Below are 17,306 nucleotides of genomic sequence, written 5' to 3'. Positions count from 1 at the left end.
TGCCTGACCGTCTCTCTGTGCCGCGGTTTCTTCTTCACCTGTCTGTGGAGGGTGCCAGGAGCACCCTTCAGGGGAGAGGGCTGAGGAACACGGGCCTTTGTGCGTGCGGAGCGCTCAGGCCAGGGCCCGCGGTGTCCTTGTAACTACTAGTCTACCAGTCCGTGCTGAGCTCCCGGCCCGTGCCAGCGTCAGGGGCCCAGGCGTGCCCTCCGATGCCGGCCCCGCCTTCCCAGAAGGCCGTTGGCACGTGGGGACCTCGCCTGGCACCCACAGCCCCTGTCCTTCCCCAGCGTGGCGCCCGCTCGGCTCTGTGGAACACGGGTCTCGCACCCGGGCTGTTCGTCCCCCAAGCAGAGAGGAGGCAGGGGGGACGGGAAGGGCCCGGCGAACAACCGGAGCCCCCCACCCCCCCCCACCCCGGGCGCAGCCTGGCTCTCACCCTCTGCCTCCCCCCCCAGGGGCAACTCCAAATACCACTACTACGGCCTGCGGATCAAGGCCAGCTCGCCCCTGCTGCGACTGATGGAGGACCAGCAGCACATGGCCATGCGGGGCCAGCCCTTCTCACAGAAGCAGAGGTAGCGGGAAGGGGCGGCCCCGCGCGGGCGGGGGCGGGGGGCAGGGCTTGCCGGCCTGTCTCAGGGCCCCAACCGCCCCCTCTGCAGGCTCAAGCCCCTCCAGAAGATGGAGGGCATGACGAACGGCGTGGCTGTGGGGCCGCAGCAGGCCGCGGGGCTGTCGGACATCAGCGCGCAGGTGCAGCAGTATCAGCAGTTTCTGGGTGAGAGTGTCCTGGCCCGCAGGGCGGGCTCTGGGGCAGGTCCGAGGCCTCCGGGAGCATGTACATGGTTCCCTTGTCCCCCCGCCGCAGAGCCTCACCGTCCCCCACTGCCTGCGGGGCGGCAGGGGGGGGGTGGGGGCCCTGCTGGGGAGGAGGGTGATGACAACCTGATACGATCCCCGGGAAGAGGCCTGGGGGGGGGGGGTGCACGCAGGTAGAGGATAAAGGCCTCATGGTGTCTCCTCCCGCCTCCAGATGCCTCGAGGAGTCTCCCTGACTTCTCGGAGCTTGACCTCCAGGGCAAAGTGCTCCCCGAGGGCGTCGGGCCTGGGGACATCAAGGCCTTCCAGGTCCTGTACCGGGAACACTGTGAGGTAGGGCAGCCGGCTGGGTGGGCAGGGGTGAGGGAAGGCCATGCTGCCCCACCCCCGCCCCGTCCCTGAGCATCCAGCCTCCCCAACAGGCCATTGTCGACGTCATGGTGAACCTGCAGTTCACCCTGGTGGAGACGCTGTGGAAAACCTTCTGGAGGTACAACCTCAGCCAGCCCAACGAGGCGCCTCCGCTGGCCGTGTGAGTCCCTCAGTGGGAGTGGGGAGGAGGGAAGGAAGTGGGGCACTGTGTGAGTCAGCAGCACCCGGGGCCGGGGCAGCCAGACCTCGGCCATCACATAGAAGGGGGGCATCTGCCCGAACCCCTGCAGTCTAGGGGGTGTACGTGGCCTTGTGACCCCCACCCCGGAGCGTGCCTGTGTGTCGGTCTGACGGCGCGGGGGTATAGCGCGCCTCGCTGGGCCGTCTCCTCCCCGCAGCGGGTGGGTGCCTGTGCCCGTGTGACCCCGGGGGCATCGGGACCCGTGTCAGCCTGACCTCAGGGGCGGGGTGGGTGTCCACAGGCACGACGAGGCTGAGAAGCGGCTGCCCAAGGCCAGCCTGGTGCTCCTCTCCAAGTTTGAGCCAGTGCTGCAGTGGACCAAGCACTGTGACAACGTGCTGTACCAGGGCCTGGTGGAGATCCTCATCCCTGACGTGCTGCGGCCCATCCCCAGTGAGTGCGCCGCTGCCGCAGCCTCCCCCCCCCCGCCCTCCCGCCTCTCCCCTCCCCCCTGCGGTCCTGATACGCCCCCGCTGCCACCCACAGGTGCCTTGACCCAAGCGATCCGGAACTTTGCCAAGAGCCTGGAGAGCTGGCTCACCCACGCCATGGTGAACATCCCAGAGGAGATGCTGCGTGTGAAGGTGAGGGCGGGCCGAGCGGCCAGCCTGGGTGCACAGCCCAGCTCCTCCCTCCTGGCCATGGAACTGTGGGCTGGGGGCCTTGTCTCCCCTGCCTGTTAGAGAGGCAGTTCCTGTTCCCTCAGAGTGAGCTTTGGGTGTTGTCTTTACAAACCGGCTTCCTCAGGTGCCCACTTCTGAAACACAACCCCTTGGTGGTATTTTTGTACACGATCCGACATCTTAAAAAAATAAAAACCAAATGCAGCTTGAAGTAGTTCTCTTCAGACGGTTTCAATGTTGGGGGGGGGGGGAGCACCATCTATAAGGTAACAGAATAATGGCCCTCTGCATCAATGCTGCACATTCACTGCTTACATGTGAGGGATTAGATGCGACGTGCTTGCTCTTGACCAAAAAACGTAAAAGGAAGAAAAGGGTTGTTTTGTTGTCCTTAAAATGGTAACAAGACAGCCGTACAGAACCAGACATCTGAAGCATCACCCCTGAGTGCACTGCACCCGGGGGGGGGGGGGGGGTGAGGGGTGGAAAGAGTAGAAGCTGGATCCAGGGGGAAGCCCTTCAGAACTGGCAAAACTCATGTATTCATTCGTTTATTCAGCATGCATTTATTGAGCACCTGCTGTGTGCCAGCATGGTTCTCAATGCTGGGAGCACAGCAATGACGGAGATGAACAAAACCCCACCCTCCCTGACACTCAAAGGAATAACAATCCAAGCAATGGCCTTTCTAGGCAGTGCCCTCAGAGTTTGTATTGTGTCCTTTAATTAAAAATAATAATAACACGGGGCACCTGGGTGGCTCAGTCGGTTGAGCTTCTGACTCTTGATTTTGGCTCAGGTCATGATCCCAGGGTTGTGGGATTGAGCCCTGTGTCTGGCTGTGGGCTGAGTGTGGCACCTGCTTGGAATTCTCTCTCTCTCTCTCTCTCTCTCTCTCCCCCTCCCTCCCTCTGTCCCTCTCCCCTCTCTCCCCTGCTCGTGTGCACAGTTTTTCTCTCTCGCTCAAATAAAATTTAAAAGAAAAATAATCTGGTCAGACACATTGCATTGATTTTTTTTTTTTTTTTTTGGTCCCATACTTTGGGTGTCCACCCAAAGTTTGAAAATCCCAAACCCCTTGATTGCCCAACAAAAATGACAAGATACATCCCTCCCTTTTAGGAGAAAGAAAGGATCAGAGAAGTTGCAGTGTGTGGGGCAGGGGATGGCGGGGGTGGAGGTGGGTTCCACACAAGCCACAAGCCTCCCCCCCTCCCCCCGCCCCGCAGGTGGCGGCGGCCGGTGCCTTCGCGCAGACGCTGCGACGCTACACGTCGCTCAACCACTTGGCGCAGGCGGCGCGGGCAGTGCTGCAGAACACCGCGCAGATCAACCAGATGCTGAGCGACCTCAACCGCGTGGACTTCGCCAACGTGCAGGTGAGCGCGCGGCGGAGCCGGTGAGCGCGGGGCGGCCCCGGGGCGGTGGCTGAGCCGCGGGCACGTGCCCGCTGTATTATTGCAGGAGCAGGCCTCGTGGGTATGCCGCTGCGAGGACCGCGTGGTGCAGCGTCTGGAGCAGGACTTCAAGGTGACCCTGCAGCAGCAGAACTCACTGGAGCAGTGGGCGGCCTGGCTGGACGGCGTCGTGAGCCAGGTGCTTAAGCCCTACCAGGGCAGCGCCGGCTTCCCCAAGGCCGCCAAGCTCTTCCTCCTTAAGTGGTCCTTCTACAGGTGCGCTCAGGCCCTGCGCGATCCGGGCGGGAAGAGGCGGGGTGGGAGGACCCTGATCTGAGGGCGGGGGCTTAGGGACGGCTCCTCCCCTCCGGGGGCGGGCCAGAATGGGATCACAGGAGGCCCCGCCTCCTCGGGGAATTTGGGAAGGGAGAAGACCTCGCCCCCCTCCCCGCCCCCGCCTTCCCTGGGGCTCAGGTGCCCTTTTACGAAGGCGGAGGCCCTGTTGGCGGCGGGCTGGGTGATGACCGTTTGCTGTCACTGACGGAAGCCCTTGGGGAGCCAGCGCGAGGCCGGGCTCGGGTCGCGGGGCTTGCCGGCGCTTGGGGTCTTTGCGGTACTATACGGGGGCGAGAGGCGGGGCCGGGCCTGACGGTCTCCTCTCCCGCCGCCGCCTACAGCTCCATGGTGATCCGGGACCTGACCCTGCGCAGCGCTGCCAGCTTTGGGTCCTTCCACCTCATCCGGCTGCTCTACGACGAGTACATGTACTACCTGATCGAGCACCGCGTGGCCCAGGCCAAGGGCGAGACCCCCATCGCCGTCATGGGCGAGGTGCGCGCGGCGGGGCGCCCAGGGCGCGGGCAGGCCCCCCCCCCTCCGGCGGGACCCTCACCCCTTGTCTTGCCTCCTTGCAGTTCGCCAACCTGACCACCTCGCTGAACCCCCTTGACCCGGACAAAGGTAGGCGGGGCGCGTCCCTACCCAGGGCCTGAGTCCAAGGGGCGGCGACCCAGGGGGATTGGGGCGGAGGAGGTGCCCACGGTGCTCTGGGGGTGCGGCCGCCACACGCTGAGCCGGGCCTGCTCTGTGTGCCCCAGACGAGGAGGAGGAAGAGGAGGAGGAGAGCGAGGATGAGCTGCCACAGGACATCTCACTGGCGGCCGGCGGAGAGTCACCCGCGCTGGGCCCGGACGCCCTGGAGCCGCCGGCCAAGTTGGCAAGGACAGACACACGGGGCCTCTTCGTGCAGGCGCTGCCCTCCAGCTAAGCCCGCGGCCTCCCCCCACCCCGCCCGCCCCCGCCGCCCATCCACGCCAGGGTCCCTCACAGCTTCTGTGGCTTCGCTGTCACCGTTCCAGCCTCGGCCAGGGCCGGGATGGGGGCCTCCAAGACAGGGAAGGCTAGGGGGTCCCCGCCCCCAGTGGGGCCGGCACCAATCACAGGGCCGGGGCGGAGCCGCAGCTGCAAACTGACACAAAAGACGTGCCTTAAGGAACCCGCCTCCGTGCCCAGGTGCCCCGTGGGACAGCCAGCTTGGCTCCTTGGCCTCCAAGGCCTCAGCATCTCCCTCTCCCATCCCAGGGGGCAGGCAGGCAGGCCCCCCTCCCCTGTGGAACCGTTAACTTATTCAGCTCGCTGGCTTTGCACAGTCTGTCCTGGGCCCAACCCTGAGCCCCAGGTGGGCACAGGTGGGCGTCACCTGGGGACCCCCACTGTCAGCAGCAGCCCCGGGACCCCTCCCCCAGCAACCCCACCGCTCCCCACTCCTTGGTATAAGTGCAATTAAAGCCGTGGGTGTCGCATCTTCTCCAGAGCTGGGCCCTCCCTTGCCCCGCAGCCCTAGAGGGGGGCACTGCCTGGCCTGGTCGGGGGTAGGGTGGCCGGGGGATGCCGCCTCCAGCTTCCAAAGAGCAGCAGGCGGGGGCTGGGCGTGGGAGCCCCGAGGGGCCTGCTGCCGGCAGTGGGGTCCAGAAGTGCCCGCGCCCGTCCCGGCCCAGGCTGGGGGCTCCACTCCCTCAGATCCAAGACCCCAGTGTCCCAGACCGCCCGCCTCTGGTTTGTAATGGAACCTCCGTGCTCCTCCTCTCCCAGGAGACTGTGCTTCTCCTCCGTGCAGTGCGCCCCGCCCCCCACACGACTATTGTGCGATTTTTGTGAGCCGCCTGAGCGGAGTTGGTAACTTGTTGGTTTTTTTCCAACCATCATGGCCTTATCTGTTCCGGTTTTCTCAGTGTCTTCAACCTGTGAGATAGATGTTTATGGCAAAAAGCAAAAAACAAAAAAAACAAAAAACAAAAAACAAAAAACAAAAAAAAAGAAAAACCTGAACCTATTGTATAAAAAATCACTATTTTGTGTGCTCCGCGTGCTACAGCTTTTGGGGTGGCCCACCCCGTCCCCCGTCCCCCCCCGCCCCCCGCCCTCGGGGCCTCCCCTCTCCTGGCCGTGAAAGTGTCCACGCGTGTGGTAGTCTAGTGTGCCGAGCTGTTTTCTACCTTTTTGTAGTCTTTCTTAAAACACAATAAATTCCGCTGTGATATTTGGCTACTGCTGACTCGAGGGGCCTCGGGGCTGGGGGCTCCAACTGGGCCCTGAGCGGCAGTAAAGGGAATTCAGTGAGGCTCAGAAATAAAACATTTATTACATGAAGAGGAATGACGGGCAGGGGGAGGGGATGGCCACGAGGTCTGCCACCTCAGGTGGGGGAGGCTGGGACGGGCAGGGCAGGGGAAAGGGGTCCATTCGGCCTCCCCGGGGGGCAACGTCCACACCTGTAGCCAAGGAAAGGGGCGGACGCGCAAAGAGCAAGGGCCTGTGCCCAGCGCGGGGTGAAGGTGGGCGCTTGAGGCTGGTGGGGCAGGGGGCTCCCTCCCTCTGCCCCTTCCCAACTTAAATAGGCATAAATAAGAAGCGTCCAGACTCTCAGGCCACCAGGGGCTGCCCCACCCGGCCCCCTTCCCCGCAGCCTAACACTAGTGCCGGTCGTCAGTCGGTCACCGGTCGGCCGGCCAGCCGGGGAGAGGCTGCCAGGAAGGCGGCCAGCTCCCAGGCCGCGGAGGTAGTTGGAGTCAGTGTCCAGAGCGGCCGGGCCCTCACAGCACAATCCACGTGTACCTCTCACTGTCTGCCAGAACCTTCAGCGAGCACCCTGCAGGGAAGGGGCAGAAGGGAGCCGTGGAGTCTCTGCGGGCCCAGGCTGTGGGAGGGGTCTGCCTCTTTCCCCGACTTGATTTGGGCCACACAAGGTTCCAGAAGGCAGTGAGGCCTGCAGCCACCCAGCAAAGCTCTGCTGAATGAAGGACTGGCCGCGGTTCCCCAGGCGCCACGCCTGCCGGGTCCTCTCCGAGCCGGCCCCTCGCCTCGCCGGGCCTGCCCTCCTCCCCTCACCCCCATTCCACCGTGTCCAGTGGCACAGCCAGCGGACTCCTCCATCAGGAACACTTAGGAATCAGCACCCGCTCTAGGCCTGGCGTGGCACCAGGGTAAGGACCTCAGTCCTGACTGCCATCGGGTCGCGGGGCCCACCTTTGTGCAGCGCCTCGTTGGTCATCCTATTGACGTAGCGGCCGCTGCTCTCAGGCACCAGCCACTTCATGACCATGTCCACGCAGCTCTTGCGGTATGAGCTCCAGACACTGCCGCTGAGGGCAAGGGGGTGAGGGCTCTCATCACCCAGGCCGCCCACCCCCGTCCCAGGCGCCCCCCTCCCCCGGCCCTGGCCCCAGTCCCACCTCACCTGGTCTGCCCCTTGACCTCGGTCAGGTCGCCTACACTGACTGTCACAAAGATGCCTGTGTTGAGGTCCCATGCCACTTTGAGGCTGGTGTGATAGGTCTTTGGTCTGCAGCGGATGAGGAGCAAAGGAGAAAGGGACGGGACCAACGGGTCCCTCAGCTGGGACCCAGGCAACCCTGGGGGGCTTCTGTCTTTGGAACAGTAATGGAATTTGGGGGGCAGGGGAAGTCTTCTCACATCCCCACTCGCCCACTCCCCTGAAGTATCCGAGCGTGGCCCGCTGCTGGGCGGGGGAGAGGGGCATCCAACTCACTCACCGGAGCTGGCCCTCCTCAGTGGGGGACGGGAACGCCAGGAGCAGCAGGCCGATGTTGATGAGGACTTGATTGGTTTCCGGGCAGACCTGGGGGGCAGGGGCGCGGGGGGGGGGGGGGCAGGCAGTGGGACAGTGACAGTTATTGAGGGTGATGCCCAGAACAGGGAGGCCCTGGGCACCCCTCCCCACCCCATTCCCTCCCTGGGCCCACCTCGAGGATGACAATGTCATAGTCACTGAAGGAACAAAACTGGTGGGCCCAGGTGGCATCGTGGCGGATGACCTCATTGATGACGTATTCGAAGTCCAGCGTGAGCTGCTCCACCGTCAGGTACTGACCCTGTGGGCAGCGGGCGGAGGGCAAGACTGCATCAGCTGTCACCCCAGCAGGCTCCCCAGGGGCCTGCCCCCCACTGGCACCAACCTGGACGGCAGCCCGCTCCCTCATGGGCCGCAGATTGCGGCCACGGAGATCAGTCACCACAAAGGGCAAGGAGATCTTGTCATCCTCGAACTCTGAGGGGGCAGGAAGTGGGGGTAGGGGTGGTGGGAAGCCTGGCTGGCCTCCCATGCCTGGGGCCCTGCCCACCAGGTGGGTTCCCAGCTCACCATCCTCCGCTTCGGTCCCTTCGCTGGACCCCAGCACGTAATACAGCTTGGTGTAGTTGACGTAGCCGGGCTCAGGGGCTGGTGCCTCCGCCGCAGGGGGGCTGTCTCGGGGTACCACCTCCCCACATGGGGCCAGGGGCTCTGAGGGCGGGCGGCAGCGACTGCCCGAGGGCCCCGGGCAGGGGGGCAGCCGGGCTTCCTCCGAGGTCCCGCCCTTGGCCTCTCTGGCCCTGCGGAAGATGTCGGCCACAAACTCCTTGGCTTTGGCGATGGCGGGTGAGGGCTCAGGGGCCCCAGGGACCCGGGCGGGGGCTGTTTCGGGACAGGGACTGGGGAGGGTGGGGGGCACCTCAGGGCTCTGAGGCCCAGGGGGGCTGGGAGGGGCCGGAGGGGAGGTGGTGTGGTCATACAGGATTTGGCAGAAGTTGTTCTCGCCTGAAACGAAAACAGTGAAGGGGGGGGGATGTCAATAAACAAGTTCAAATCTAGGGCACTGCAGACCTCCCTCATTGCCCGGGGGCAGGGCGGTGGGGGGGGGTGGGGCGGGTGGTTCTTAGAAATCCGCCTTGGGGACACCCTTCTAGAAGACTTCCCTATGCTGAAAGATCAGTTGAAAACACTCAGAAGGGGAAAAGGCCTTACGTGCGCGTGCAAACACGGGCATAAACAATACCTTCAAGCTTTATTTCTGAGCATCTACCAGATGCCACACTGAGGACGCGAGGGAACGAGACACAAAAATCCCTGCCCTTGGGGAGTTCACGGTTTACAGTGACAAAAGCTAAAAATCACCAAAGTCTGAAAACTTACTCCATAGCCCTCCATCCTCCCCAACGGGAGCCTGACTGACTTGGGCACAGTGCCCATCTATGGGCACCATCAGGAATGTGGGCTCGCCACGGACAACCCCAGTGTGTTCAGGGAGGAGCACTGTAGCTGAGCCCTGGGCCCTGCCTGCACCACCTCCAAAGGACCCCCCCGACAATCAACACTGAGAGGGCGGGGGCTGTGTCCTCCCAGTTCAGAAACTGGGGAACGAGGCTCAGAGGGAAACTTGTCCAAGGGCACGCTGCATGACAATGCGAACCAAGGCACTCCTGTCCACCAGAGTGGACGACGGCCAAGTCAAAACTCCCCCTTTGTGTAAACACTGTCCTATGGCGAGGTGTTAGACACGGGTGACGATGTCCCCCTCACCCCAGTGTGCACAAAGCTGAATCCTGTCCCACGTGACCCTTCCTACAGGGACCCATAGCCACAAGTACCGGGGGCAGGTATCGGCCTCAACCAGGCCTGGGTTCTGGAGAGGACCCTGCCCACAGTGGCACAAGCAGCCAGGGAAGGAGGCCCCTGCACGGGCCTGGGGACAGGACATCCTGGCCCTTGCTGGTTTGTGGCTTAATTGTATACATTTAATCCTTTTTTTTTATATCCACTCCACTCCCTCTCCCAGGGACAACCGTTTTAATGTACTTAGTGGGTGTCTTCTTATTGACTCCATTCTTACAAAATCGGGACGTAAGTGGTGTCGTTGACTGGTGACAGATCTCCTTGGTTTCTTTTGCGTTTGGATGTGTCTTCAAGGCATGCTCCCCAGACACGCGTGCTGGGGCGCTCAGTGGACTGCCGATCCAAGGGAATCACTGCCTTGTCCTACCTCCCCGATCCCCAGGGATGGACGCCAGGTAGCCCCTACCACCAAAGCCTTGGACGTGCCCGGGCTCAGGCCGGGCTGCGGTCACATTGTTGCCCTGTGGCCCTGAGGGTGCAGGTGAGGCCCCAGGGTCCCCCATCGCCGCCAATGGTAACATCAACCAGCTTAACATTAGCTACTCTTAACATTAGCTACAAGGGACATCACCTTGTGACTTTCACTGGCGTTTTTCCTATTCCCGAAGACATAAGATGGCCTTCTGTCTACCAACTGAAATTTTAAGTGACCGTTTCTGCTCGAAAAGGGCACTGCACTGTCCAGCATGGTGGCTGTGGCCACATGGGGCTACTTGAGCTCAACTAAAATTAAATAAAATTTAAAAGTCAGTTCTTGGGTCACTCAGCCGCTTCCAAGTGGCTACCGGTGGCGGCTGGAGCGGACACAGCAGATATAGACCATCATACCCCTACGGAAAGTTCTAGTGGACGGTGTCGGGGAGGAGCATGGCTAGCTTCGGATCCCGTACTCCTGCTGTCCAGCCGTGCGGCCCCGGACAAGGGACTCCACCTCTGCGTACCCCGGCCTCCTCATCTGCCGTGGGGGGCAGTGACAGGACCACCCCCGGAGGGCCGCTGGGCGGAGTCGACAGGTCATGGGCTCTGAGGCTTACAGCCCGTGCTCGGCCCATCGTCGGGCCCGGGGGCCTACCTGCCGAGTGGACCGAGACCGCACAGGCCACCAGAGAGTAGCTGGTGTTGAGCAGCACCACCTGGTCCTTCTTGAGCTGGAAGGCGGGCTGGAAGGTGGGGAAGGGGTAGACCACCTGGTACTTGGTGTGCAGCATGAAGCCGTGCCGCAGGCACTGCGCGCTGGGGTCGCCTGCAGCAACACAAGCCACCCAGGCTCACTCCCGGCCACGGGGCGGGGCGGGGGGGGGGGGGGAGCAGCCCGCACCCGGAGGCCCCCGGCCCGCTCACCCGGGTGGGCCCGGCTGGCTTCCCGGCAGGCGGCGCAGCGGCCCGGCGACGGCACCGCCACGGTGCTGATGTAGATGTCTCGGTGGTTCTCGTCACTCATCATCATCATGTTCATGAGCATCCCATTGGCCGAGCGGGTGCTGGGGGCCGGCACACCTTCAGCGGCCTGGCCCACGCACCACCCTCGCCAGGCCTTCCCTGTCCCCGGGTCTTACTTGAAGCCGAAGACGATGACCTTGGAGGCATCGCTGGGCCACTCGCACACGGTCAGGTACAGGTCGCTGTAGATCTCCTCATCCTGGAAGAGCCGCACCTGCCGGACCTGAGCAGCATGGTCGGGGTCGGTATGGAGCCAGAGCAGGTAGGGTGGGGGGAGAGGGGGCCCGAGGCTGCACGATGCTGGCCTGGAATCCGAGCTGGGGCTGAGCTGGCAGGAGCGCCCTTTCTGAGGGGTGGGGGGGTGGGGGGGGGTGTGACTCCAGCCAGGGAGTCTAAGCAGCCCCTGTACCTTAGCCTCTGCCTTCCTGAGGATGGGCAGGGGAAGCTACCCTCACAACCAGGGGAAGCAGGGAGGTGGCCTGGCACGGGAAGCAGGGCCCTGGCCCAGCAGGGAGGAAGCTAATAGAAGCCCTGCCTCACAAAAGGGGACCCTGCTAGACACATCGGTTCCAAGCCGGCTCCACCCGGAAACCTGTCCACCTCCCTGGGCTCACGTGTCAGCTGGTCTGACAGCACTCACCCGCTGGAATGGGGGGGTTCAAGGAGTCAAAGTCAGGGTTAAGCGAATGGGGTAGCAAAGCTAACGGCTCCCCCCTGGCCTGAGCCCGCCGTGTTCTGCAGGCGAGACGCGGAGCCGAACCTCACGAGGCTGCTGCCGTCTACCCGCTTTCAACTATAAAAACGGCAATTCCGTGTGGCGCTTGGCCTCCCACGTGGTAAGCCCTGACAACGACCTTAGGAGTACGATTTCTCTGCTTTACAAACAAGGAAACTGGGGCTCAGGGGTGCTGTGATCTGCGGGTCCTGCTGCTGGAAGGGACAGCCCAGCACCGGGCCCAGCCCTACCAGCTTGAGCTTGCTGTGGACGTTGAACTCCCACCAGTACAGATGGTAGATGTAGAAGGAGAAGTCGTCATCCCCGCTGCTGCTGGTGTAGGAAAGAACGTAACGGCCGCACTTGGAAAAGCCCAGGAAGATGTGTCTGTGGGGGCGGGGGCAGAATGGCCAGGTCAGGGCCAGCCTGCCACCCCACCCAGCCACCCCCCTGCTCGGCCCAGCCTCACGCAGCCTCACCCTGCGTAGAGAAAGTCCTCGTCCACAATGTTCTTGAGGGAGACGCAGACCCTGGGCGGCAGCTTCCGGAAGAGGCGAGGGGAGAGCTGCCCACTGATCTGGGGAAGGGGTGGCCCTGGCTCTTAAGGCACCATCGCCCCCCAGTGCCCTCGCCTAAAGCAGAGTAGCACCCCCAAGTTCTTGCCCACATAGCCACCCCCCCCCGCCCCCCCGCCAACTATGACGGTCAAGAGGGGTCCGAGCTCCGGAAGGTGGGAATAGCTAGGGAAGATGGCTCAGCTGGGCCTCACTTGAGCCTCGCTCTCCAGGAGGGACCCATGCCACCCTCCCAGCCTCACACCTCTTCAGTCTCAGAGCCCCTCTTGCGCAAGCACCCAGGTCCTGAGGACCAGCACTGGCATCACCTCCTCCAGGAAGGTTCCCCAGTCAACCTTGGTCACAAGGGGCCACACTGGCTGCCTTCCTAAAGGCCGTTTCCGGTGGGTGTCCTCCACCACTAAAGAGGCTTGACCAACCGCACTCACCTATTCCTGACCCACTAGCCTACACACAGGGTGCTCAGGGCCTTTGGGACAGCCCTGGCCTCAGGGACAGGTGAGGCAGCAGAAGGGTGGGGCTGACCAGTGACCTTCCAATTTCTGCCCAATTCCCCCTTCTCAATTAACCTAGCCGCCTTCCAACCGACTCCCTCATCCCAAAAACTTCAAGGAAGAATTGGGGGGGGGCGGGGGGGACAGGCAGGCACAAGCTGAGTGCTAGGGGATCAGAGCACCCGGGTCCTACAGCCCAATCTGAGTGAGATACTTGGCCTTGCCCTCAAGAGGTTCCAGTCTGATAGGAAACACCCCTATCTGGGGAGCTCTCTGGCACACTCTTCAAGGAGATCCCCGTCTGATGGAACAGCCCTGTTGGGGAGGCCCAGGCTGACGGGAGACACAATCCCAGTCCAGGGAGCTTCCAAGCTAAGGGTGGAGCCACAGACCAACCCAGGGAGCAACCAGGCTGAGGGTGGCGGCTATCCCTGCCCAAGGAACTCGTCAAAAGGAGGAGACACAGCCCTGCCCTCACAGAGTTCCCAACCTAATGGAGAAGGCACTCTCGCTACCCACAAGGAAACAGTTCTGCCCAGGTTGCTGCTGACCTCACAGCAGATTCACATGTCTGCCCTCCCGGAGCTCCCAGACTGATGGGAGATAGATACGCGGACACATTGTAAGTTTACAGTCTGATGGAGAAGACAGAGCCCTGCTCAGGAAGCTCCCAGTCTGAGGGAGAAGACCAGGCTTTCTCCAGGAAGATCCCTCCCATTCGATGGGGGAGGCAGACACAGGTACAGGAACTCCCAGCTCCCGTGTGGTCAGAGCCGGGACAGAGAGAGGAACACCAGGCAGAGGAAGCCCAAAGCCGGTAGCAGGGGCTCTGCCAAGGGGGCGGAAAGGCTCCATAACGGAGGGGCCATGGGAGCAGGGTTTTGAAAAACGAGTCTGACCCTGGATCGCCCCCTTTCTCCTTATTCCTCCAGCGACCCCCCTCCACCCAAGCTCTTTCGCGGCCACCTCCAGCAGCTCTTCCATCCAAGCCCCCTACCGCGGACCCCGCCCCCAGCCCACTCCATCCAAGCCCCCGTCCCAGCCCCCTCCATCCAAGTCCGCTCTCCTGGGCCCCGCCCAGCCCCCTTCCTCTGAGCCCCCTCCCCCGGGGCTCCGCCCCCAACCCCTCACCCCGCGAACTCCCTCCCTCCCTCCCTCCGCCTCCCTCGTCCCTTTTCCCCACCCTCCAGCGAGCTCTCCCCAGACTCCAGGCCTCACCTTGACCCGCTCCAGCTGCTTGAGGACGTGCTCCCGCCGCCGCCCCGCTGCCCGCTTCCCCCCGGCGCCCCCGGGGCCGCCGCCGCCGCTCCCGGCCCCGCTGTTCCGCTCCGATTTCGAGCTGGGCGCCATTTTCACCCCCTCCCTCCACTTCCGGAGCAACCGGCCTTTTCGTCCCACCCCCGCCTCCTCCTCATTGGCCCTTTCTCGGCATTGCGGCCAGTCTGTTGGGTGAAAGCCCGCACTTGGGGCCTCTTCCCGCTACGCCTGTCCATCAAAGCGATCTCGGCACTTGATTGGTAGAAACGGCACAACCCCCGTGGTCCGCCGCCGTATCCCCGCCTTTCCGCAAGGACGCACCCATCAGAGGCCCCATTTGCGCCCCTTGCCGAAATGACTTTGACCGGATAGGCGGAGGCCTCTATCCGTCTCGGCGGCGTCACGCCCCCCTGCGGCTAGTGGGTTTCCATGGAGACCGCGGGCGGTCCAGGCCTGTGGGCGGGGCGATGGGAGTCTGTGGTCCACAAGGGCCAGAGTCCCCAGCCTAGTGATGTCGGCGCTCTCTACGGAGGTGCAGAGGCCTGACAGTATCCTGAGACCACCAGGGCAGGCCGAAGAAAGGGATTTGCAAAAAAAAAAAAAAAAAAAAGATGAGATTCGATTAAAAACATCTTTCGTTGAAAGTAGGGACGGCCTGGTGGGATGACGATGACGATAATGATAGAATCTATCGCTTATATAGCACTTCACATGTGCAAGACACGGTTCTGAGCTTACAAACAATTCTATGTAGTAAGTCGCTGTTGTGCCCATTTTACAGATAACAATACTAATGATTGTTGAATGCCTGCTGAGTATCACTTTCATATGTGTTAGCTCATCTAATCTTCGCAACAGTTTTGTAGATAGGTCCTTTTTAAAAAGATTTTTTTAATGTTTTGTTTTTTTTTTTAATTTTGTGAGAAAAAGTCAGGACGTGAGCAGGGGGAAGGGCAGAGAGAGAGGGAGACACAGAATCCGGAGCAGGCTCCAGGCTCTGAGCCATCAGCACAGAGCCTGACTCAGGGTTCAAACCCGTGAGCAAGATCATGACCTGAGCTGAAGTGAAACGCTTAACTGACTGAGCCACCCAGGCGCCCCTAGATAGGTCCTTTTATTACGTCCATTTTACACAGGGTGAAACTGAGGCTTACCGTGTAGTGCTCCTGAGTACCTGGCACGCATATGCCTCAATTATGGCTGTAATCAAAGAGGGAGTGAATGGATCTTGTTCTTTGTACTCTCCCAGCCTCATGAATGCATTCCGTGCATTCATTTATGCAGCAAATATTTCTTGAGCACCTACTATGTTCTAGGTTCTAGGGGTACAGCAGTGAACAAGACAGATGATAAACAAAGAAATAGATTTCAGTTACCTAATTCCAGGTGGGATTAGAAATCAAAGAGAAGGAAGAAGGCTGCTCAGGCCAGCTAGAGAGAGGTCCCCATGCAGGTGAGGAGGAGGAATATTCCAATAAAGACAAAGCCTTCAGAGGGATGAGGGTGACATGCCTGAAAGACCCCAAAAAGTCCAGTTGGGCCAAAGCAGGAATAAGCAAGGAAGAAAGTAAGCAAGTCAAACAGACAAGGACCGGGAGGTGGGCAGGGAGTGTCGGGTGAGCAAGATAGTTGGATTTTACTCTTAAGCATAAAGTGGAGCCTCTGGAAGGTTTTTAGTAGAAGATGATGGAATCTGATATGAGATGTAAAAGATCATTATGATCGGGGCGCCTGGGTGGCGCAGTCGGTTGAGTGTCCGACTTCAGCCAGGTCACGATCTCGCGGTCTGTGAGTTCGAGCCCCGCGTCGGGCTCTGGGCTGATGGCTCGGAGCCTGGAGCCTGTTTCCGATTCTGTGTCTCCCTCTCTCTCTGCCCCTCCCCCGTTCATGCTCTGTCTCTCTCTGTCCCAAAAATAAATAAATGTTGAAAAAAAAAATACATGGTCAAAAAGATCATTATGATCCATGCAGCACCTGGCTGTCTCAGTGGGTAGAGCATGCGACTTTTGATCTCCAGGTCTTGAGTTCAAATCCCACATTGGGCGGAGAGATTACTTTAATTAATAAATAAACAAAGAAATAATCATTGTAATCCAAAGAATTAAATAAATACCCATGAGTTCATACTGATGTAAATAAATGAATAAAAAATGGGCAGGGGGCGGGCACCTGGGTGGCTCAGTTGGTTAAGCATCCGACTTCATGATCTAACAGTCTGAGTTCGAGCCCTGCGTCGGGCTCTGTGCTGACAGCTCAGAGCCTGGAGCCTGCTTCAGATTCTGTGTCTCCCTCTCTCTCTGCCCCTTCCCCACTCATGCTCTGTCTCTCTCTGTCTCAAAAATAAATAAAAACATTAAAACATTAAAAAATAAAAAAAAATGGGCGGGGGGGGGAAGAGACCATTCTTCCATATAGAAGATGTTCAATTAATAGATGTTCAATTAATAAGTGTAGAAAGAATGAGGGAAATAGGAAATTATCATCAGGCAAACACCACAATTACAATTTGCAGCAGGCGAGATCTACCAATGAGTGCTAAAATTTGTGGATGAAACTGGATCCTACCCTAAAAGTATCTCTCCCAAAATATTTATTAACTACTGGGTTTTTTTAAATATATGTCCACAGATTGTTTGATATGACTCCTTCCGGGAGGTGGAGCTCAATTCTCCACCTTGTTGGGTGCGGGCTGGATTTAGTGACTTGCTTCTAAGGAATAAAGTTATGGGAAGGGAAGCAACGAACTTGACAGTGGAGAAATCTGGCAGACATTACCTCAACCAGGTAATCAACATTGTCATCACAGCGATGAGTCATGTGCCCGGACCCTTGATATGATGTGATGAGGAGGACACATCACCTCCTCAATATCGTCACTTAAACCCCCAAACTCAATCTAGTCGTGAGAAACCATCAGATGTTTGTCCCAACTCGAGGGAGAGTCTACAAAGACCTGACTAGGATACTTCAAAAACGTCAGGATCACGAGAAACAAAGCCTGACCAAGACACTGGCACGACTTAGAGAAGTCTTAGGAGACGTGATAAATAAATGAAATGCGGTGTCCTGGATGGGACCCTGGACCAGAAAAGAAAAGGACATCAGAGAGACAACTGGTGTCACTCACATTAAGCCTGTAGTTTAGTGAACAGTCTTGTGCCAAAGTTAGCTAACCTCTTAGTTGTGACAACTGTACCGTGGTTATGCAAGATGTTTCCATTCGGGCCAGTGGGTAATGGGTAGACAAGAACTTTCTGTGCCTCCTTTGCAAATTGTCTTAACTCATTGAGCTGCCATATTAAAAATGCTGTAGACTGGGTGGATTTACACCCAAATTTGATTTCCCATAGTTCTGGAGGCTGGGAAGTCTAAGATCTAGCCAATCCTAGATTGTATATCCTTGCTATATCCTCCCATGAC

The 17,306-nt window shown here is 60.0% G+C and overlaps 2 protein-coding genes across 12 annotated transcripts in view; one reads left to right on the top strand and one right to left on the bottom strand.

Moving 5' to 3' along the window:
- Positions 1 to 5,994, top strand: part of RFX1 (regulatory factor X1) — a 32,776-nt gene extending 26,782 nt beyond the window's left edge. For all 11 annotated transcript variants that reach the window (XM_043586779.1, XM_043586782.1, XM_043586783.1 and 8 more), the window contains 11 exons: positions 459 to 578; positions 666 to 781; positions 1,037 to 1,155; positions 1,245 to 1,354; positions 1,677 to 1,828; positions 1,922 to 2,019; positions 3,288 to 3,437; positions 3,523 to 3,731; positions 4,133 to 4,286; positions 4,370 to 4,415; positions 4,553 to 5,994. In XM_043586779.1, coding sequence (XP_043442714.1) covers positions 459 to 578; positions 666 to 781; positions 1,037 to 1,155; positions 1,245 to 1,354; positions 1,677 to 1,828; positions 1,922 to 2,019; positions 3,288 to 3,437; positions 3,523 to 3,731; positions 4,133 to 4,286; positions 4,370 to 4,415; positions 4,553 to 4,722 — 1,444 coding nt within the window. In that variant the 3' untranslated portion in view covers positions 4,723 to 5,994. The remainder of the gene's footprint in view (positions 1 to 458; positions 579 to 665; positions 782 to 1,036; positions 1,156 to 1,244; positions 1,355 to 1,676; positions 1,829 to 1,921; positions 2,020 to 3,287; positions 3,438 to 3,522; positions 3,732 to 4,132; positions 4,287 to 4,369; positions 4,416 to 4,552) is intronic.
- A 77-nt stretch (positions 5,995 to 6,071) lies between these two features.
- On the bottom strand, positions 6,072 to 13,997 carry DCAF15 (DDB1 and CUL4 associated factor 15). Its single transcript, XM_043586789.1, has 13 exons — positions 13,848 to 13,997; positions 12,040 to 12,137; positions 11,812 to 11,947; positions 10,962 to 11,068; positions 10,747 to 10,886; positions 10,478 to 10,648; positions 8,116 to 8,550; positions 7,931 to 8,022; positions 7,718 to 7,846; positions 7,508 to 7,593; positions 7,192 to 7,296; positions 6,981 to 7,096; positions 6,072 to 6,603 (listed from the first exon to the last, which is right to left on the bottom strand). The coding sequence occupies exons 1-13, from the start codon at positions 13,977 to 13,979 to the stop codon at positions 6,548 to 6,550; spliced, it is 1,803 nt and encodes a 600-aa protein (XP_043442724.1). The 5' UTR covers positions 13,980 to 13,997; the 3' UTR covers positions 6,072 to 6,547.
- Between the last annotated feature and the right edge of the window lie 3,309 nt (positions 13,998 to 17,306).

The sequence above is a fragment of the Prionailurus bengalensis genome, chromosome A2, assembly GCF_016509475.1.
Source record: "Prionailurus bengalensis isolate Pbe53 chromosome A2, Fcat_Pben_1.1_paternal_pri, whole genome shotgun sequence".
In the NCBI taxonomy this organism is placed as follows: Eukaryota; Metazoa; Chordata; class Mammalia; order Carnivora; family Felidae; genus Prionailurus; species Prionailurus bengalensis.
The sequence above is the reverse complement of the archived record's forward strand: the minus strand, read 5'-3'. Positions and strand labels throughout refer to the sequence as shown.

Coding starts and splice junctions, on each gene's coding strand:
- DCAF15 (XM_043586789.1), bottom strand. CDS start 13,979: ATGGCGCCCAGCTCGAAATCGGAGCGGAACAGCGGGGCCGGGAGCGGC. Junction 12,138..13,847: donor AGCAGCTGGAGCGGGTCAAG/GTGAGGCCTGGA, acceptor CCCCTTCCCCAG/ATCAGTGGGCAGCTCTCCCC. Junction 7,594..7,717: donor ATGACATTGTCATCCTCGAG/GTGGGCCCAGGG, acceptor CCTGCCCCCCAG/GTCTGCCCGGAAACCAATCA.